This window comes from Lathyrus oleraceus, chromosome 3 (genome assembly GCF_024323335.1).
Source record: "Lathyrus oleraceus cultivar Zhongwan6 chromosome 3, CAAS_Psat_ZW6_1.0, whole genome shotgun sequence".
NCBI lineage: Eukaryota > Viridiplantae > Streptophyta > Magnoliopsida > Fabales > Fabaceae > Lathyrus > Lathyrus oleraceus.
The window spans coordinates 225886644-225909676 of record NC_066581.1 but is presented as its reverse complement, the minus strand read 5'-3'; the positions used below and the strand labels follow the sequence as shown (position 1 = coordinate 225909676).

Here is a 23033-nt window from a genome sequence, read left to right as displayed (position 1 = left end):
CACGATATCCAACTCAATATTGATTATCGTTCAAGTCAATATTATTTTTTGTTGTAAATTAAGATTTATTTGTCATAGTTCAACTCAAATTCATTTTTTTTTAATTATATTGTATTATATTATTTATTTTTGGTATTTTATCTTATTTAATTTAGATATTTTTAATTATTTGAACATTATTTTAGTTATTATATTCTATTATTTTAATTTTGGTTTGAATTAATTTAACTTAGTTTATTGTAATTCTTTAATTTGGTCAAGTTATTCTTAAATGAACGTTGAAATGAAGTGTAGAACTATGTTATGTTATTATATGTATTATCGATATTGTTGTATTAAATTTGTAATGAATTTTTGAAATAACTAGTAAAGGACCCGTGCGTTCGCACGGGTCGCACAAGTGCAATAATTTATTTTAAAAAAATTAAAATATAATATTTTTTTTTTTTATATATATATATATATATATATATATATATATATATATATATATATATATATATATATATATATATATATATATATATATATATATATATATATATATATATATATATATATATATATATATATATATATATATATATATATATATATATATATATATATATATATATATATGGTTGGATCAACGTACACAAATTTATTGCATAAGAGTTTTTTTTTAATGTAATGGATGTTAAATGATCAATAAATGGGTTCAAAAAATTTCCACAAATAACTTTTTCCAGTTTGTGACATAATAAAGTAAAACATTATTAATTTATAGTAATATAATTTGCTTAATTTTTTTGTATACTATATTAAGGAAATAATCAAAAAATATAATACAAAAATATTTTTACAATTTATTGGTATATTGATATATAATAAACATTCCATTGTTAATGTTATGAATAAACATTCCATTTATCATTGAGATTTTGGACATAAGAAATAAAAATATATTTATTTAGTAATGAATGAAATTTTCCAATCTGTTACTAATTTGAGGTATAAAAGCGCAAATATTAACCTTCATAATAAATGATTATTTAACCAAAATACATAAACCATGTAAAAGAAATACCAGAACCTCATTTGTTTTAAAATATAGTAATGAATACTACCAAATGTTGAAATTAATTGCAATTGATACAGTAAGGTTTAATGCAACAAAAGATATTGAAACAAAAGGTTAACAATTTTAGCTAAAATTGTGAGAAATAAGTCCAGCAACAAAAATGATTTAACTTCGTACAATTCTTTGGTCCTTAAAAAACTGGGTTTATACAAAACCTGCCCGCAACCTTTTAGGAAGTGATGATTCATTACCCTGTAAAAAACAATTACATCCATATAAACAAATGTTAAAACATAATGTATATTTTATACAACTCATTTAATAAAATTCTAATAATAAACAACGACATTTGTTGATATAATATAACTAATGAAAAACTTACGTTCTATAAGTTTTCAAAAACTTCTTTGAACACGACGTTTGTTGTAGAATTCAATGGATGGTTATCCTTGTCATGGATTAATATCTTAAGCCCTTTTTTGCTTTTGACCCTTGATATTGCAACATATAGTTGACCATGACTAAATACACTTCTAGGCAAATACAATCCAACATAATCCAATGACTGACCTTGAGATTTGTTAATTGTCATAGCATAACATATAGTTATGGGAAATTGCCTTCTAGTCATTTTGAATGGCCACGGAGATTGTGTTGGAGTCATATCCATTCTTGGAATATAGATAATCCCTCCAATATTCTTTCCAGATATAATTTTTGCCTCGATAACGTGGTTTGCCAATCTTGTAACTATAAGCCTTGTTCCATTGCAGAGACCTTCAGGTTGATCAATGTTTCGAAGCAACATAATAGGGGTCCCAATCTTCAATTTAATCTTGTGGTTAGGTAGACCGGAAGTTGTAAGTGTATTCAAAAATTCCGGGGTCAAAACATCAAAAGCTTCATTTCCTTCACCGTCAAATATGTCTATAGAATCTGAACTTAAATATTCCTTTTCTTCACCTTTGGGAAATTTTTTGAAATTTTATTATTATAAATCTATGTTAGTACATATAAATATATGAATGTATCTATAAATATGTTTACAATGGATAACGCATACCTGGTATGAATCCCAAAACGTATTGATTTATGATGTCAACCGTTTCAATTGTTCCTGCCAATATAGCTCTTGATTGCAAAAATTCTGGATTCTTGTAATTGTTAAGAAAATTCGGATATGTTTCACTAACAATGGCTTCTAGTGGATCATCATAGTTAGAAATTAAGAAATCATTTGGAATAGGAATATCCGTGTAACCATCGTTAGGTTCTTCCAATTTCCCATCGCCAACTTTTAATATCCAATTAGAAAACAATTCTAATTCAGATGTACTTGAAGTATTGTCGGCTTGTTGGAGTCGCATGTTCTTTGTAAGCTTCAGCACAACACAATGATCCCAGATGTATGATGAATTTATTGTAAAATGTATTATATCTGAACGGCTGCCCCTTGGTACAACTGGTAATATTTGCCGAAAATCTCCACCAAATACAATTACTTTCCCTCCGAATAATTTGTTAGAACAATTGGAACGCCCCATTATGTCTTTAAGGGTTTTATCAAACACTTCAAAACAAAATCTGTGTGCCATTGGAGCTTCATCCCAAATTATCAACTTTGCCATTTTTAGTAGCTCTGCACGATCACTACCTTTGTCGATATTACATGTAGAAGACTCCATTGTAGGTATTGGAATCTTGAACATTGAATGAGTCGTTCGACCTCCTGGAAGTAGTAGTGAAGCTATGCCCGATGAAGCAACAGTTAAACAAATTTGTTTCTTTGATCTTATGTAGGAAGCTAGAGTTTTCCACATGTAGGTTTTCCCTATGCCACCGTATCCATACAAAAAAAATACGCCTCCTTGTTGATTGTTTACTGCTTCCATTATTCGCTTGAATACACCTCTTTGCTCATCTAATTTAAAAAAAAATACATAGCAAACATGCAGTGAATAAATTAATTATACATTAAAAAAAATTGTAAGATAAAATCATACTTTAAAAGTTAACTTTATAAAATTATGACAAAACTTACAAACATTTAACATATTTACCTGTAAGATTTAAGAACAAATTATTGTATTCTTGCAATTGTTCGGCTGGATTGTAACTCCGCTCTTTGTATATGAGCTTATTTCCCAACTGCTCAACCACATATCCACTTGGATAAGGCATTCCAGCAAATTCCTTTAGACTTCGGCTCTTCCTTTGAAGATTTCGTTCAATCTCAATTAATGTTAAATTCATTATCTCTTCATCCGACAACCTCAAACCTTTATACAATAGTAATTATAAGTGTAAACTATAAAACAAATTTACTTTTAAGAATCAAACAAATAAATATAATAAAAATTCACAATATAGGAAAAATAATACCTCTATTGTTTGCAATTCGCTGTTGAGCATATAGTATTCCATCAGCTAAGAGATGACATGTTTTACTCCATACATGTCTTGGCCTGTTAATGATGCCTGATAATAACATGTGAACAAATAGTAATCTCAAATATTGATCTGAACCCCAATGATTTGCCTCTTTAATAGCTGCAATGAATTCTCTATCATCGCCGATAAAACCCATAGCAAAACAGGCATCCCGGAAAGTATCATATTTTACGTTATTCACTGTTTTTATATCATTATAACTGCGGGGGACTTTGACATGTGTGAGCATCAATCTAAGATAGTACAATTCGCCAGTTGTTGGAGGAACCCATATAAGCCTACCAATTGTGTAACCTTTTTGACGGGGTTTCCATTCTCTTTTTTTCTTAACATAAACTATTTTTGAAACAAATTTGCTGTAAGTTAAATTTTGTGCTTCAGGATACTTGCAATTTGCTTCGAACCATGATGTAAACATCGATTCAGTTACACTTGGTTTTTCCAGAACTGTATTGATACGATCAAAATCAGTGTAATATACCGAATTTTGACCTTCACAATGAAAGTACATTCTCTCAACAGTTGGTTTTCTACCATGGATTGGAAAGGAGAATATCCTCCAAGATGCTTCACTCGGAGAAACGTACCTACAAATAATATAATGAAAGGCAATGGATTTAAAATTAATAGAATGATTATTGTAGACAGAATATATAAATTTTATTATAACACATATAGTCAAAACAGTGTACATATAAAATTTTCTACACCATACATGTAAAGAAAAATTGCACACTTTTAGTTGAAATAGATAAATTGCATGACATCATATTTCAAGTGATATATTAGAAACGTACCTACAATCAATATAATGTTTGATCTCATCAATGTTCTGCGGCTGGTTGGAAGTTCCATCATCATTCGGTACAATGGCAGCGGTGATTCTGTCGTAACCTTTGTTGATGTACTTGAATAAGTACTTAATCGATGTACTTTGATTGCACCATTCCATGTTTATGTGAGCTTGGTACTTTGTCAACAACTTTGTATTGTATGGAACAACATTCCGATTATCGACTTGAATTCCATTCTTAAGAACTGTATGTCCATTGTCCCTTCTTCTATATACCGGAAACCCATTTTGATCAACAATTGTTTCGGGCTGAAACTGTTTTGGAAAATATTTAGAACATTTTCCATTTTTCATGCACGGTGAAGATCGATTTGCAAATCCACACAGACGCTTGGGAAAACGTTGACTGCACCTTAACTCTAAAAGCCATTTTCTTATTCAACAGCATTTCAAGCTCATCAGGATAAACCATTGGATCATCTTCTCCATTCTAATGGAAAAATAAAATATCAACCATGAGTGATAATCTGAACTTTACAACTCGATAAACTATTAACATTTTAACTTATGTATAACAATGTACCTCCACCATAGAGTTATGCATAAATTCAGCAGTCATTCCAAGTATAGCAGCACATTCGGAATCCCAGAATACAAATCGATATTTTGATTCACCATTGCTAACATATATCTCAATCTTGTACCTATAGTATTTTAAACAAAGAAAATAATATGATTAATAACAAATCCATTACCAAATTTATTTGCAATTCATCTAGATTATATGTACCTTGGTATAGGCTGTTTGACTTTTTGCCCACATGAACATTCATAAGCTTTTTCAGGATTAGGTGCCTTCGAAGAACACCTTGTGCAGCCATAATAAAACCATCCATACTTTGAGACAGCAAATTTCAATGTGGTTGCTACAGTAACACATAAAGTTTCCTAAAAGCAAATCAAAAATGATATTAATTTCAAAAAGCAAACAATATAATTGTAATAGTAAAGATAAATTCGGCTCTATAGTATTCAACTTACATGTTTGATTTTGCAGAACTGACTTAAGGACATACATTTCGCATTATGAACAAACCTTTCTACTGGCGAATACTGAGAACCACCAGACCAATTAGAAAGAGATTTTGCAGATTGAGTAGGCTTCTCCTTCTGTTCATTAGTAGGCAACCTATAGAAATAAGATTGTTTTTGAAATTAAAAATTATGTATAATAATCTGAATATAAATAAATAAATAAAATCCATACTTAGACATAAAATCTTGAATTTCAGGGATGTCTTCATTTATCAACAATTTGGAACCACTCCATGCATTTGACACTGTAAATTGTATAATTAATATAAAAATTATTGAACGTATAATGAAAAATACAAATCAGCTATGTATTTATAAAGTCTGATAGTGTAATACCTTGGCCATCTTTTACCATTGCATGAGTGAGCAGAATTACAATAGCTCCATTGTTTTTAGGATCATTGTAGTAAGCCAAAAATTTTGATCCATAGATTTCCCATAAATTGCAATTTATGCAATTACCCCTATTTTGCAATATAAATAAACAATATTATATGATGGGATTCAGTGATGCAAAATATATAAATTTATCAAACACATAAGTTATGAAAACAATGCGCATTACTTCAAATCTTTCAGCACAATAGAAACAACAACTTTCTTCCCCGGAGTGTTGGATTGGATATGGTTTATCTCACTAACAGCACCAATAATATCTACATTAAAGTAAGGTTCATTATTGAATGTGTTTGCAAATATATAAGTTATATAAGTTATAATAGAATTTAAATTACCTTCCAGTCTATCGGTTTTGCATTTGCCTTGAAGTATCTCACCAAAATCTTTAAAGAAATATCCTTTAGGTGGAATATTTTGAAGTTCGATTGCCTTCATTGTGGTACCACCAAGAAACACAATTTTTTTTGAATGATCACATACCTTCCACTGAAAATCATTGTTATAGACACTGCCATTGTTTATAATGCAGGTCATATTCTCCTTAATGACCTCTTTCCATTTCAGTAAATGGTCATGACGAATAAGGACATGAATCCGATCACCCTAACAAAATAAAAATAATCTTCTTTTTATATGTTATACAAAAAAGCATTTTGTTGTAATTACTAACTATCATACAAAAATCTATACTTAAAAAAAGAAAAGCAATTTACCAAGGAATCCATAACAATCATCTCCAAATGTTCAATACCCTTATTATTCACAACACTCCAAACATCCATTATTCGAATAGCAAGACGCCAAGTTTCTTTTGAGTCATTGATGTCTTTCACAGGATCAACCTTTCTACTCATTTTCACTGAAAAAAAATTCAAAAATTAATGTAACTGCAAATTTAGATGACTATAAAATTACAAACCTAATAACCTGGAAAAAAAAGAGTATATAAATTTGATAGAGGTGTGTGGCAAAATGCTGAAAAGGATCCAACCTTTGATGTTACACATATATAACATCGAATTGATTAGCAGCATTCTTGAAGAAGAAGGCGTGAAGACTGTTGTGTTCCCAATGAAATTTTCGGCGTGCAAGTAATAGGAGAAGGCGTTTTTTTATGTTGTCGAGGCAAATTTATTAAATTGTAAAATGGTAGAGTTAGTTAAAATGGTATAATATTGTCAGTGGTTTTGGAATAGTGGTTTTGAAATATTTTGAGTTATTAAATGGGTAAATGGGATTAATAATGATGATAATAAATATTAATAAATAACAATATTAATAATAATAATAATATCAATTTATTCAATTAAATAAAATCCTAATTTTCATCAAACCGTTTCATATTACTTCTCCCTCTTTTCATATTCTCGGTTTGACATTTCAGAAAGACCACTTAAAAAATCAGTATATTTATTATTAAAAAAATTTATTTTGTCATTTAAAGAAAATCAAGTAACGATAATATTTGGCAAAAAAAACTACAATAATAATTAATTTGATTTCAGAATATTGATTTCATTTTGGAATGATAAGATTGCAACAACAATAAAATAACGGTAATATTTATTATTAAAAAAAATTCATTTTGTCATTTAAAGAAAATCAAGCAACGATAATATTTGGCAAAAAAACTACAATAATAATTAATTTGATTTCAGAATATTGATTTCATTTTGGAATGATAAGATTGCAACAACAATAAAATAACGGTAATATTTATTATTAAAAAAAAATCGTTTTGTCATTTAAAGAAAATCAAGCAACGATAATATTTGGCAAAAAAATTACAATAATAACTAATTTGATTTCAGGATATTGATTTTATTTTGGAATGATAAGATTGCAACAACAATAAAATAACGGTAATATTTTTTAGTAGTATAAATAGGTAATTTATTTTATCACATTTTTCACTCACATCTAGTCTAAATTTGACCAATTTATTTTATTTTATTTTAATTTTTTTGTGTACACATTTTATTTGAAAATGAACCTCAATCAACATAACACATGCTCCAATTTTATGCAAAATGATGGAAGTCCTCTTTGTATCCCAAATCAACAAAACACCCCATATTTTGGAAATCCACCTCTTATTCCAAATCCACACCATAATTCAAGATTTCAAAATTCTCTTTTTATCCCAAATCCATAAAATAATTCACCCATTGAAAATTACTCATATCATACATCACCTTACCCAATGAAAAACTCTCTTTTAATGTATTTTGATATATTTGAATCAATTTTTTAATTATATTTTATATAATATACAGTTGAATCAATTTTTATGTTGTCGAGGCAAATTTATTAAATTGTAAAATGGTAGAGTTAGTTAGAGTATTAAATAGAGTTTAGTTAGAGTATTAAATAGAGTTTAGTACGAAATTACTTATAAGAACATGAAATTAGCTGTATTATGGATTGTAATTAGGGTAATTAAGTAATTATGGTGATAATTAACTTTTATATATTAAAAGTAGATTATTTTATTAAGTTGTGAACATATGATTATATGTGACATATTTATGAAATTTAATTTTATATTATTAGTTTATTTAATAAACGGTTCGACCGCAGGTTTAACCGATTGTACCAATTGAACTTTAAACCGCAAATTTTATCAGTTCAATCTCCATTCCGATTTTTAAAACATTGATTTTATCATCTTGCTTGACATTCCTCCAAATACAATATCATCCACATAGATTTGGGTTATCATTAGCTTTCTTTCTTCTTTCTTAACAAATCGAGTTTTTGCAAATTCCTCATCTAACATAACCATTACTAGGGAGAAAAGATGTGATCCTTTTATACCAAACTCTAGGAGTTTTTTCAAGCCATAGATCACCTTCTTGAATTTGTAAATATGATCTAGTGAGCAAAGATCATTGAACCCTTTAGATTTTTGTACACAAACTTCTTCATTCAAATATCTATATATTCAGAAATGTACTTTTCATATCCATTTGATATAATTTAACAAATAAGTTTGAATTTATTTAAACTATTTAATATAAAATTGTAAATTTGTTAACTAAAATGCATGATATAATCATGTAAACAAAAATGATCTAAAATAAATTAATAAATAAATTTTGATTGAATCTGAAGTGCATATCTAAAATTTATTGCTAAACATGTAATACAGTTAGATTAAAAAAAGTTATGATTCTCGTGAGATATTTGCTTGCAAAACAATAATGATATTAACTTCAAAAAAAAAACCTACAGTAATAAGATATTGCAGAATAATAAAATTGTCTGAAAAAAGTTAATGATGAAAGTTCAATGTTTTTCGCGAAAAGGTATGATAAAATAAAAGTCTGTTTGGTTTCATTCACGACAAAAAAAAAAGTATGCAACACGCGTAAAAAGTACAAGAACATAACTGAACGAAAACATTGAAGAAAAAGAAATTTGGAGATGCGGGGTATCGATCCCCGTACCTCTCGCATGCTAAGCGAGCGCTCTACCATCTGAGCTACATCCCCATTTTATTTAACGTTTCACATTCGTATTTATTTATCAATTATATTCACAATCATTATGACAGCAAAAGTACTACCAGATGTACTACTCCACTTAAACAACACATTAAGATTATTGTAAGAAACAAAGACAATACAGCAGAAACTTTGGCGTAAAATAGTTTCGTACACTAATTCATTATTTAGAAGCACAAAATCAACAAATATTTAATTTAGAGAGACTGAAAATATAATGTGGATTTAGGTTCTAGCTAGTGGGCATTAGTATTATGTTCCTTCCCTACCACGGTCATATTAATAAAGGTATACAAAATTGATTTAATTTACTAATAACTATTAAAATGGTGTGAACTAAAATCTCACAACATCTCACATGAAAAATAAATATTTGAACTACATCCAGTATTTGACATTATCTTGAATAAGATGTTTTTAAGGGAACTTATGAGATTATGAAAAGCAAACTCCATCCATAAAAGTTTTTTTCCGAACATTTGGAGGTTAAAATGTCATTTATTTTATAAAAATATTTTCTATTTCTATTTTTTTAATATTTTGTAAATTTTACTTATTGACAAACAGATAATAGATAAAAAAAAACTATTTTATTATTTTTATAGATATATGTATTTGCTAAAAAAAAGTGAGTTGAAGCATCTTCAAGCGACAAGTGAGTTGAAATCTCCATTTTCCTTTGTCAAAAGGTGTCTCTAAGAGCATTAGAGGGCAATGATGACCTTGGTGAATGAGATAAATGATATGGAGCTCCCCCCCCCCCCCCCCCCCCCCCCCCCTTAGAAGAACGAGTTTATGCTGAGGAGTGGGAAAATTTGAAGGGATCCCTCGAAAAAACCCTTAACTCAATAAAAGAGAGTAAGAGGTATCATCGCTCAAGGATGATGCAGTGGCTGCTTCTGATCAGTTCTTTTAAAGGATGAAGAAACATATAACCTTTTTCTATCCAGGGTTGGACCTAAGTCAGATGTACCTATCTTAAGTAGTTCGAGATGGTCACCTAAGGGACGATGAGTAGGTCCATTAGTGCCCTTTTTGTATCATGCATTTTCTATGGATTTTTGTAGTCGCCTTATTTGTCTCCTTTTTTTGGGATGACAACATTATATGAACAGAAGAGATTCATCCCCTACTCTTACGGGAATCAGCATTACCTACGATGTCGCACACACACACACACACACACACACTCTTTACTTTTGGAAACATACACATCATATACTTTTGGACAGTACAATGGAACCCACCGTGGAGACTGGTAAAACTAATATGGGTCACACCCCTTTTTAACAACCATCTTGTTCCCTGTTCCACCCTTAACTCCATCCCTTAACTATTATTGACCATGGTGAACATAAGAGCTTCATCCCCTACTCTTGAGAGTACCAACAGTATATGCGTTGTTGAGGCAATTGCAGAGATGTGAGCCGCCGTGGATGAATTAAGACGCCATAACCAGACGTTGGAAAATGACGTCTAGATCATCAGGCAGCCCCAACAAGAGGTCAATCCCCCGAAAGAGGTGGAACTGCTGGATCCCTAGCCACTCTTGGACGAAGTTTTCAAACCCTCATCCTTGGCCAATTTCAATGGACATAGTGATCCCTATGAACACATCGCTTCCATCAACATACAAATGGCCAACATAGGAGCACAAGACTACCTAAAATCTAAGATGTTCTCAGGCACCTTCAGGGAGGCTGCCCTCAGATGGTACATGACCTTCCATGTGCCTCTATTAACATCTATTAGGAATTTGTGAGAAAGTTGGTACACCAGTTCGGCACCAGACTCCATAAGAATATGTCCACCACGAGCCTGTTCAACATTCTTCAAGCTCCGTCATAATCGTTGAGGGAACATCTCGCACATTAATTCAATAAGCCATTATCAAGATTTTCTATCTGAACCAAGAAATGTTTGTGGGAGCATTCCAAAATGGAGTCAAGGTGGGATACTCCAATGAATCTCTCACCCAAAAGCCAACATTCACGTTAGTCGAGGTATTCGCTAGGGCGAAGTGCTACATCAAAGGCAAAGAAAGTAATGTTGAAAAGAAGGCATGCGATGTCAAAAAGCGTATTCCCGGGGCTGGGAGCTCTCATCCCTCGAGGAAAAACTGTTATACCTTGCCCATAAAGAGAAAATCCACACTAAAAAAGGTGAGGAAGACGACAAAGAGTTTCATGTCTTTGAACACCCGCAAATGACAAATATTGCACGAGGTACTCCACCTGTACAACATCGCGACACCACTTTCCCATGGGTTCGAGGTGATGGAATATGATCTTGAAAGGTAGTGTAAGTTCCAAAGGGTAAAAGAACATTATACCGACGACTACTACCGATTAAAGATGGAAATAGAAAAGCTGATACAGGAGGGCCACCTCAAGAAGTATATGAAGAACGAATCCTCCATCCAAGTGGAACGACATAACCTGCATGGGCGGGAAGATGCAAGAAGTCCAAGGCCAAGCAAATCCAAAGAAGCATCCCAGGGCGAGGGCAGTACAATGGAACGTCACACGCTTAATTTCATAGCATGAGCATTCATTGGGGGTGACGAGACCAGCTCCGCCCGCAGAAGATACGCTCGTTAAGTCCTGAGCATGGAAGACCTCCCCCAGGTCAAGGATACGAAAGAACCAAAAGCCACAATTGTCTTCTTGGAGGAAGATGTATTTGGAATCTTTACTCACAATGAAGACCTTATGGTCATCTCCGTCAAGTAGGAGGAATGGGAGATCAAAAGGGTTCTTGTGGATCAGGGAAGCTCTGCCAACATATTGTATTAGGATGCCTTCGAGAGATTGTGTATGAATCCAAAGACTTGAAGCCCTTAAAGGGATTGTTGTTTGGATCCTTATGAGAACATGTGCGGGTGAAAGACTACCTCACCCTAAGGATCACGTTCGAAGAGCAAGACCATGCCAAGGAAATAAAGGTTAAGTACTTAGTCACTAACGCCCTTCCTCGTATGATATGATTATTGGATGACCAACCTTTAACTGTCTGGGAGCCGTTTTATCTACCTTGTATTTGTGTATGAAATACCTGCTCCCCAATGGGCGAGTGAGAGTTGTTCAAGGAGACCAGGAATTTGCCAGTAAATGCTAAGTGAGAAACCTCAAGTTAAAGAGGGTGCATTTTCAGGACGTAAAGGTGAAAAAAAGATGGCTATGGGATCATGCCGCTAAGAGAGAGGGGCGAGAGTAAGTAACCTCCCCATCTGACCTCAGGAGACAAGGGAACCTGCAAGCAAGGGGAAACACCCACTTCTCCTCTGGATCCATCTATTTTGTTTTTGTTATCCATTTATGTAATTGTGTTTATCTTCTCTTAACCTAGTTGACATTTTTAGGCGAGTAATGGAACTCGGTCGGTTGTAAGGACAAGTTATTAGTTCAGATGCACTTTCTTCCCTCCGTTCCTTTAGGGGGCGAGGGTTTTTAATGAGGAAACTCATCCTTATTTATCTATATTTATTCATTATTCCATATCTGTGTAGGAAATTTAAGTCCATAAAAGACAAATAATAAATATGTTGGATCCCCCAAGGTGGGATCTTTGTTGCCTATAGAGGCAATTATTAAGATGGATTCCCAAGGTGAGATTTTTCCCCCCATAAAGGAAATTATTATATTGAACCCCCAAGATGGGATATTTTCCACCCATATAGGTAATCATTATGTTGGATCCCCCAAGGTGGGATACTTGTCACTCATAAAGGCAATTATTATGTTGGATCCCCCAAAGCAGAACCCTTCTCGCCCATAGAGGCAATTATTATGCTGGATCCCCCAAGGTGAGATTCTTGCCGACCATATAGGCAATTATTATGATTGATCACCTCAAGATAGGACCCTTTCCATCCATAGAGGCAATTATCATGATGGATCCCCCAAGGTGAGATCCTTGTCGCCCATAGAGGAAATTATTATGCTGAATCCCTAAATATGGGATCCTTTCCGCCCATTAAAGCAATCATACACATGTAATACCCCAAGAGATATTCCTAGTCACCTTGGAAGCTGCCATAGTTGCAGTCATCCCGAGATTAAGCCAAATAACAGAGCAACTAACACTAAAAGAAATTAATATAAAGACACCCACAAAGGGACAACACTATCTGGAATTGTTACAAAAAACCCAAAGGGGTAAATAAGATTACATCAAAAATGAAAAAATAAAAGAAATTATTATTCATCCACCAACTCCCCATATAGAACCACCTTAAAAAGGTCTAAAGGGCTTAAATCCAGATGGGATAAAAGAGAGATATCTGTCTTCTCGCCTCCTCAAAGTGATGAACAAATTCTGTCATGAAATCATTTGTAAGCTGAGAGACCTTCTCCTTCATACCCTCGAGAGCGTTATGGGTTTCCTCTAGAGACTTCTTTAAACCCTTCACCTCTTCCTGTTGAACACGCGCATGGGCGACCACTCCTTCGACGAGCACCTTCATATCTTCCCTCATTACCTTCATTTTCTTCAACACCACCTCGCCATCCCCTGTACGTTTGTTCAAATTGTACACCCTAGAATATATTATCCTTAGCGTATCGAAACGCTTCTCCCTTAGTGCTTTTTCCTCCAAAAAGAATCTCACCAGCTGGACCTCTATCAAAGTCGATAGTTGGGTATGAGACACGGAGGAAAGCATCTGATAATCGTCGAGGAAGTTCTCGGGGAAGGAAAATAAATTATTAGTGGAAGTCACAACGTCAAAAGTGGAGTTGTTCCATAAACAAGGTTTCGGGGGAGGTTGAGCGTCCATCGGCCTCTCCGCCCCAGGACCTACTCATTGGTTCCCACCCAGATCATAAAAGCTCTCTTCCCACCTAAGAGCTTTATAAGGGAGAATCTCCTCCACCCAAAAGAATTCACCTTGCGACGCCCTTGGAGCATTAAAGGTGCCACAAGAAAAAGACCACATCACACACTGCTCATCCGCCTATATTTTCACCAGAAACTCCCTTTTTTCATCAAGAGGCACCAGTATCATCTTTCTTGCATATGATAAACCTTAGAAAATGCCTATACAAATGGAATGCCAATAAAAATATTCACACTTACCTAAGTACTCGTCCACTCCTTTGACATCTTCACGGTCTCGAGCAATAAGAGTACTGCACTCTAGAGGGAAGAAACACTCTAAAACCTGGATTACCTCACGGTCAAAGGGAGGGAGGACATGTGAGTCCACCCACACGATGAACTTAGGATCAGAGGTCTAAGAAAAATGGAATAGGGGCTTGCCTCCCGCCCCACCATAATGGGTAACGCATTGTCTAACCCTCTTATTTGAGCAAATTTTTCCTTCGAATCTTCGTAAGGACTAGCGAAGGAGTTTAAAAAACTCACCTCTAAAAAAAGGTGTAAAGTCACCCAACCACTGCTGAGAAGAAACTCCATCCAAAAAATGTATAAAAGCACCCTAACAGAATGAGACACGCCCACGTGACGAGACATTATCTGAAAGGCCCTAATATACCCCAAACATTTGGAATAACTTGAGAAGGGGCCACATTAACAGCAAATAAAAAGCATGTTTCAAAAGAAGTAAAAGGAACCACAACCCCTAAATCATAGATAACGGAAAGATGGAGGTAGAAATAAAGAACGGACAGATCATCAAAGGTATCCATATTTTCTCTTTAATCCCTCGAACAATGCTCCATAAGCACATACCTCTCTCTTTCTGTGCTAGAAAAACTAATCCCATGGTAAAAATTTGTTGATCATATCCGTAGTAGAGTACAAGGAGGCTATGTTTCGCACATGGATAAACATAGCTTTTCTCGCCATAGTAGATGAAAGTAATGGTTCAAGAAAGTAACAGTCCAAATGAAAGAGGCTTTGAAAAAAAGGAAGAAGGAGTGAAGTAATACTTCGGAAAATATATAGGAAGTGCAAAGAAACAAACTCACATATTCACCCAATACGCTGACTCCAGAAGCGGGAATGTCTCCACGCCTAAAGGCTACGTGTAAACACGGGAGATGATTTGTCTTCCTGAGAAATATCATCATGAGGTGCATTAAATTCGACCTCTGACTCTTATCATCAAACACTCAATCTAGCCAAATTGACTGACGTTTGAGTGTCTCGGAATATCACCTAAAAAAAGACGTGTTTCCTCGAATTTGTAAATGGCCATGCCACATAGGTACCTGTGAGCTTGTACGGTTTCAACTGAGGGACTCGTCTACTATTTCACTTGCCTATGAAGGGAGCGTCGCTGCCCAGTGACCCCGTTCTCAACCAAGGGGCTTCTAAACATATATAATCTTATTATAATTAGTTTTATTAAGTTAAACCCAAAGTTTAACAATGTAATATTAAATTTGTTCCATCACGCCTTACTATTATAGAACACGCACATCGCAATAGGTAAATTTTATAGTATTCGATACTAGTCTAGATGAGTGCGAAATATTAGAAAGCTACAATTTAATATTTATTATGAAGGGAATTTGTAATTAATTTGATCTCACTGTCTTACTTATCATATAATTGTATCTCACACGCATCAACATACATATAAAATAAAATGATACAATTATGACCCCTATCACAGTTGTTCTCTCAAGTCAATGGGAGAACCTAAGTTAAACCTAAGAGTAAGTTATGATTGTCCAAGCTAGACCTATATGGTTGACCTCCTTTGATTTTGTCTTCTTCTCTTTCTTCATTACACTAATATAAGAATATTCAACGAGGGAATAGGATGAGAAAATAAGTTAATAATAGAGTATAAAGAAAAACAACACGACACACAGACCGTATTTAAAAATTCTCAAAACAAAGAAAATGAAAAACTAAGGTCATAATTGCTCATCACAAGACAATAGTAATAAACACACGTTTATTATTATTATTATTATTATTATTATTATTATTATTATTATTATTATTAAATTATTTTAATTAAATAAAAAAAAATTGGCGATTTATCATACTACGTAAAGTTAGCCGGGGACAACACTGTGAAAGCTAATTCTTAATGAAAAATTTATTTTCAATCGACATATTATTTTGCATCATTACTTAATACTTTTACAAACCCTAATCGCATAATGCATGTGCCATTTATAAACCCTAATTGTATGATTCATGACAACACACCTCTTGAATTTTTATAAGTCCTAATGCAATATTTTCATACTGTTACAAAAATAATGATTGATTATTAAATACGACTTATCGAAATGTCGCTGCTTCACCATACATATGTTGGTCACGAAGCAAAATCAACTTTGATCATTCAGATGTATATCAATCATTATACAAATCGAATGAACGAAAAAAATAGTATATTAAATACAATGATGTTGCATCATAATTATTTCTATCATATATAAATCCATCAACATATTTGTATCACTATGGGTGATCGAAGTATCATTGTTTCACCATACAAATGTCAATCACGGAGCATAGTAAACATCATACATCCAAATTTTACAAATCATGATACAAATATTTGATTTGTCTATTATTATTATTATTATTATTATTATTATTATTATTATTATTATTATTTAGTTCATCTTGTATGTTTAATCAAGTTAAAACAAAGGTACAAAAAACAAACAACTACTTGACTCATAATTTTGAAAGTGCCTCTGGTACCACTCAAGGGAAATTGCGGTTGAAACACACAGAATAAGACCAAAAATCCCCGCTAATCCTTACGAATGAACATGATCAGTGATAAAATGGTTACTCCTTGTGGTGATTAACCATTGATGCAAAATTCAGAGAATGATCATTAGCGTTAAAAGAACAACAATACCTTTACTCAATCCACAAGAAGAAAGTGTTTCCAATCTTAGTGTTAGTTATTCTAAATGAAAACTGTGAATGTGTATGTGTATGTGAATGAGAGAGAGAAAGAGAGAGTACATATAGAGTTTAAAAAAAACTAATTTTATCAAGTGTAAATACTTCAATACAAGTGCTTTATTTATAAATCATCTTGTATGTGCTACAATATGAACAATCCCACTTAAGGCCAATGTATTTTTTGGTGTACTATATTCCATTTAAGTTTATCATAATTTTTAACATTTTTTATTCTAGTTAAGTACACCATACCTTATAGTGTTTCCTATTTCACTCAAGTACAATAAACCTTACAATGTTTCATATTTCTCTTAAGTACATCGTATTTTATAGTGTACTGTGTTTCTCTAATTAATATTAGTGCTTTATAAGACCGCACAATCGAATGTGATTCACTTATTCATTCCATCTCTCATCAATTTTTCCTAATGTGTGATACCGTATAGGTTCTCATCATGTTGACAATTATAATAAATCGCACATTCAATATAATAAACAGTGTGCATTATCCAACACATCACTACTACCCAAATCACGAAAATATTATGTGATCTGACAAAACCTTTATGTGATAATGTTTATGTGTAGAATTACCTTTTCCCCCTCATTTCTAAATTTAATACAAGACATAAATTGTGTCACCCTTGTCCATTTCAATATTGAACCCTTATACATTTATCTTGTTACGCATGGTGGGAAATTTTTATCTAGGTCACTCATGTCCCTTAATATGATTTATGGAGTATTCATCAATTATATTTATAGTCATCATATTATATACAACATTTGCATAATATTATATGTAGTATTCTCATAGTGATTTCAGGTCAAATGGTGATATACATTATTATCACCTTGAGAATAATTTATGACACTTGCATAACATTATATATAGTATTCTCATGGTGGGTCAATCCAATATAAATATTATTCATAATATGTATACCTATGTGAATACTTGATAACTCTTTATCCATGATCTGTGAGATATGATCATCAGTTTATCCCTATAATAGTCTCAATACTTTAATGGTATATCACTTCACAATATTCATTAAGAATAATGTCTTTATATTTAATGAAGTATCATAACTAAGTGACATGTAATGCTCATAAAGTGAAATAGCGATTATAGAGACTTTATTATTTTGAAAGAAAAAAAACATAATAAAGAAATGTCTTATTATTATTAATAGATCATTTGATATAAGTATCAAGTTCTAATAAAGTTATTGATCTCGAAGGCTCACACCAACTCATAAAACTTCCCCTCACTCTAAGATCATCTACATTCTCCCGTTACTATTTCCCATATGTAACCCGACTCTTTGTGTAACTCCTCTTTTCATTAAAAAATCATATCTCTTCTAAAATGGATTTATCAGAACTAAATAGAAAACTAACAACCATTTGTAATTCTAAAATTTTTACTATTCTAGTGGAACCCACTATTGGTTTCAATATCCAAACTAACAACCATGGTTTGAAAGAGCCAAATGAATGAACTTGATTCTAAAAGAAAACCAGAATATACAAATCTTGCCAAATAAATTTGGATGTATGCTTCTCTGATTGAAAGTTATATAACTTTAAACGTTCAAGGTGCTGAGTTTGTGATACACATGAATGCTCTTGTTGCATTTACTGAGGTAGAATTCTCAAGTAAAGATGTTCATTAAGGATATGATTCAACTCTGGATTTTGGAAGAGTTATTCAAGTTCTTTTCTTAAAAACTCGTAAGTAACATAAGCTAGAAAATTTGAAAGATCACTTCAAGGTTATTTATAAAATCCTTTTGAAATGCATCATGCAATAATTAAATAAATTTAGGTTCTTAAATGGTGAACATTTCTCTGTATTATAGTGTTGGACCAATATGTGTCTGCCAATCTGAATTAAACAATCTTCATATTTCTAGAGAAATGTATTTGGTGGACTAGATTATGTTTATCTAGAGAGATACCGTTTGGAAAAGAGTGGTCTTATTGACATTCTAATCAATAAAAATTAAGAAAAAAAACCCATCAACCTGTTATAGAGACCTTTCAAAGGATCAGGGGGTATTTCCATTGATACTCTTGATGCCACAGACTAGATGTCATCAATAGTGCAATATTTGACCATGGAAGAGCTACATTAGAGGAAGACAAGGCGAAGAAGGTAAAAATATTAGCAGTGAAGTACATTATGGTGTCAGAGGAGCTTTACAAGATGGGAATAGCCTCCAAAATGTTAAGGTTTTTGAAAAAAATTGGAACATATTAGTGGAAATGCATGAAAGGGTTCGTGGAAGCCACTCAAATGGTTTATGGTGTCGATGTCATGTTAATTATTGGTCGAGATTGACATGCCTCTAACGGCAAGAGCATTTCAATGAGAAAGGTATAACTCTTCAAGTGGTGTTATTATTTCTTTAAGTGTTAAATAAATATCTAACAAATGTCGAGCCTTACTAATACATATGATTAATAATTTATTAAAACCATTAATTTGTATATGAAAAGAAAATGAAACATGACTCAAGTGTGCGACCGACCTACTCGAAGAAGCCTAATATATCTTCTATATTCAAGAGTATGCGGCCAAATAAAGGTCTGCTAGAAGATATAATTCTACTATGGTTCCGATGAAGGAAACCTTGTGCTTAGATAGGTCATGGTGCCTACTCGGATTGGAAAGATGTTCCTCAACTTGGAAGGACCCCACAGAGCACACGAAAGATTGTCACATGGTGCATACAAACTGGTTGAATGGTATCATCGTCCCAAGGTCACTGAGCAATTATTATAACTAATTATTTATGGTTCAAAGATAAAATTATTCGTGGTTCGTTTAGTTTTTGATGACTAGTTAAAAAAATCTTATCTGATCAGATCCAATTTCATGCGATTTAATTTGATCTATTTTTGAATATTTAAATTACAAATTATAATTTTTTATTTATATTACTAACATAAAAAATACTATAAAATAATATATTTGAAGTAATATATAACATATGATATATTAAAAAAAATACAAAATGAGAAAAATTAATTATGTTTAAAACAAACAAATATTAAAAATAAATTAATTAATTAAACTAATAAATAATATTAATAAAATCAAATAAATATTAATAAATAATAAATTAACATAATATATTATGCTAATAAAAAAATATTAAAATATAAGCACGTGGTTCAATTCGATTTGAGTCGATTTTAAAAAATAAATTATAAATCTAATCCTATATAAACAATTTTGATAAAGAGAATCCGAACAAATTCGAAACTATTTGATTTTTTTTTTCTGTTTTAGATATTTTAAATTGATTTGTAATTTTTACTTGAATCCGTTTAAATTTAAATACGCCTAAATAAAGACATAACATAGTGATTTAGGGCTCGTTTGATTGAGTTTTGATTTTCTATTTTTAAAAATGATTTTATAAATCAGTTTTAAAAAATTATTTTTAAAAAAATTAATGGAATAAAATCTGTTTGGTAGCTCTGTTTTTAAAAATCGTTTTAAAAATTTTAAAGTTAAAAATTTGTTTGGAGAAATTGTTTTTGGTTTCTAAAATCTAAAAATTGAAAAATTTATAGTTTTTAAAAACTATTTTATAAATCAATTTTAAAAGAGTTTTGAAGAAAAACAATAAAATAAAACATGTTTGGTAATTCTACTTTTAAAAATCGTTTTAAAAAGTGTACCACTTTTCCTTGTTTTTTCCTCATCATAATTTCCAAAACTAAAAATCAAAAACCAAAACCTCTAAAACCTGTTTTAGTTTTTTAGTTTTTAAAACTCTCAATAGAGAATAGTTTTCAAAAACAATTTTATAAAATTAGACTACCAAACAAATTTTCTTATTTTCAAATTTTAAAAACTAAAAAACAGTTTTACAAAATCAAATCAAACAGGCCCTTAGTCTCTACTAATCTATCATGCTCCTTAATTTTTCATTCTCTCATTTATTTGAATTTTGTTTTTGAGTCAAAGGTGCTTAACTTGATAGGTACTAATAATGAGAAAAATGTTAGACCTGTATTATTCTATGTCAATTAGAGTAGTTAAATTGAAAATGAAAATGTATGATTCTATTTTAACGAAACAAAAAAGGGCACCGAAAGGGAAATAATATGGTTTGAAAAGTTGAAAAAATTCCACAAGGGTAGCATGAACAGTGGAATCCTTAAGTTGAGTCAAAAAGTGCAATCATAAGCATCATTTCTTTCTTCACGTTCATATCACCACCACATGTTTACACTCAAAAACTCTACCACTCACTTTCTCTTATTATAGTTTTCTATTCTTATAGCTCTATCCACACCCCCTCTTTTCCTTCTCTTTCACGATATGCTTCACCAAAATATTGCAATGGAAAACAACTCCGAACTCTTTCAATTCATTGTTGCTAACAACCCTTCCTTCTTTGACTATTCTAATACTCCTATGATGCAACAAAGTTTATGTAGCTCTTCTGATAACAACAACAACAATAACAACTACTATCACCCTTTTGAAGTTTCTGAAATCACTGATACACCCTCCTCCCAACAAGATAGAGCTCTTGCTGCTTTGAAGAATCATAAGGAGGCTGAGAAGAGAAGGAGAGAGAGAATCAATTCTCATCTTGATCATCTTCGTACTCTTCTCCCTTGCAATTCAAAGGTTAATATTTTTAATCTATTCTAAAAATTGTTTTCGAGCTTATTCTTTAGAATTCTCTTTTTGCTTCTTTAGTTCTCAAAGTTTGTACACTTTTTGACCAATAAAGGTAACTGTGTTTATTTTTGTTGACTACATAATTATATTTTACTCACTTTAGTAATTAAGTTTCCATGAAACGTGTAGCACTTTTTAAGAGTTAGAGTGAAAATGATAAAATAAACCATGTCTTTAATTACTCTACTTTTTACAAGACTTATAAAAGCACAAGCTATTTATGAAAAATAATCAAATTTATACTATTTTACAAAAAAATAATTTAATTTATAAAATGAATATTTGTGTTTGGTTGATTTCAGACAGACAAAGCTTCACTTCTTGCAAAAGTTGTGGAACGAGTGAAAGAGTTAAAGCAGCAAACATCTGAGATGACAGAACTGGAAACAGTTCCATCGGAAACCGACGAAATAACGGTAATCTCCGGCGGGGGCGGAGACTTCAGCGGAGACGGTAGACTGATATTCAAAGCGTCGTTATGCTGCGAGGATCGGTCGGACCTAATCCCGGAGCTAATAGAAATTCTGAAATCTTTGCGGCTGAAAACAGTGAAAGCTGAAATTTGCACACTGGGAGGAAGAACTCGGAACGTTCTTGTTGTTGCTGGTGATAAAGAAGATAGTAGCATTGAGTCGATACATTTTCTTCAGAACTCGCTTAGGTCGTTGTTGGATAGGTCGAGTAGTTGTAATGATAGGTCAAAACGGCGTCGTGGGATGGATAGAAGAATGAATATGCCTTAAATTAACAGAATGAATGACCTCGTTTTCATTTCCTAGTAATCATTCTGTATCTTCAGTTGTTTGTTTTGTAATAGGATTGGTTTGTTTTTCTTGGTTTTTGTTTCTAGGGCATTGGAAAGAATAGGGTTATGATCAATGTCATGTGATTTTCTTACACAAATTAGTATGTGAATTGGAATTTGATGTTTTGAGAGAAGAAACATTTTAATTAGGTGAAAATAATTTTTTTTTAGAGAACTTAAAGTAATTAGAACAAAATTTATATTTTGGATAAAAAAATATGGAGAATTGTTAAAATGATATAAATTTATGAAGTATTTTATTGAAAATTTAAGGAATTTTAAATAATATTAAAAAGTAAAAAATTTGAAATTACTTCATCATTTTATATAATTTTATAGAATGCAAATGTTAATTTGTTTAT

At 31.8% G+C, this 23033-nt stretch overlaps 2 protein-coding genes and 1 non-coding gene across 3 annotated transcripts; 1 reads left to right on the top strand and 2 right to left on the bottom strand.

The window, feature by feature from the left end:
- Nucleotides 1-1448: 1448 nt before the first annotated feature.
- Nucleotides 1449-14084, bottom strand: LOC127130537 (uncharacterized). Its single transcript, XM_051059526.1, has 7 exons — nt 13656-14084; nt 4720-4797; nt 4312-4622; nt 3446-4101; nt 3124-3342; nt 2127-2984; nt 1449-2026 (listed from the first exon to the last, which is right to left on the bottom strand). Exons 1-7 carry the CDS (start codon nt 14082-14084, stop codon nt 1449-1451), a joined length of 3129 nt encoding a protein of 1042 aa, XP_050915483.1.
- TRNAA-AGC (transfer RNA alanine (anticodon AGC)) lies at nt 9223-9295 on the bottom strand. The gene has a single exon. It is a non-coding gene; the product is annotated as a tRNA-Ala (tRNA).
- A 7296-nt stretch (nt 14085-21380) lies between the features above and the next one.
- On the top strand, nt 21381-22820 carry LOC127126450 (transcription factor bHLH106). The gene is made up of 2 exons (XM_051055380.1): nt 21381-21812; nt 22169-22820. The coding sequence occupies exons 1-2, from the start codon at nt 21498-21500 to the stop codon at nt 22607-22609; spliced, it is 756 nt and encodes a 251-aa protein (XP_050911337.1). The 5' UTR covers nt 21381-21497; the 3' UTR covers nt 22610-22820.
- The last annotated feature ends 213 nt before the right edge of the window (nt 22821-23033 follow it).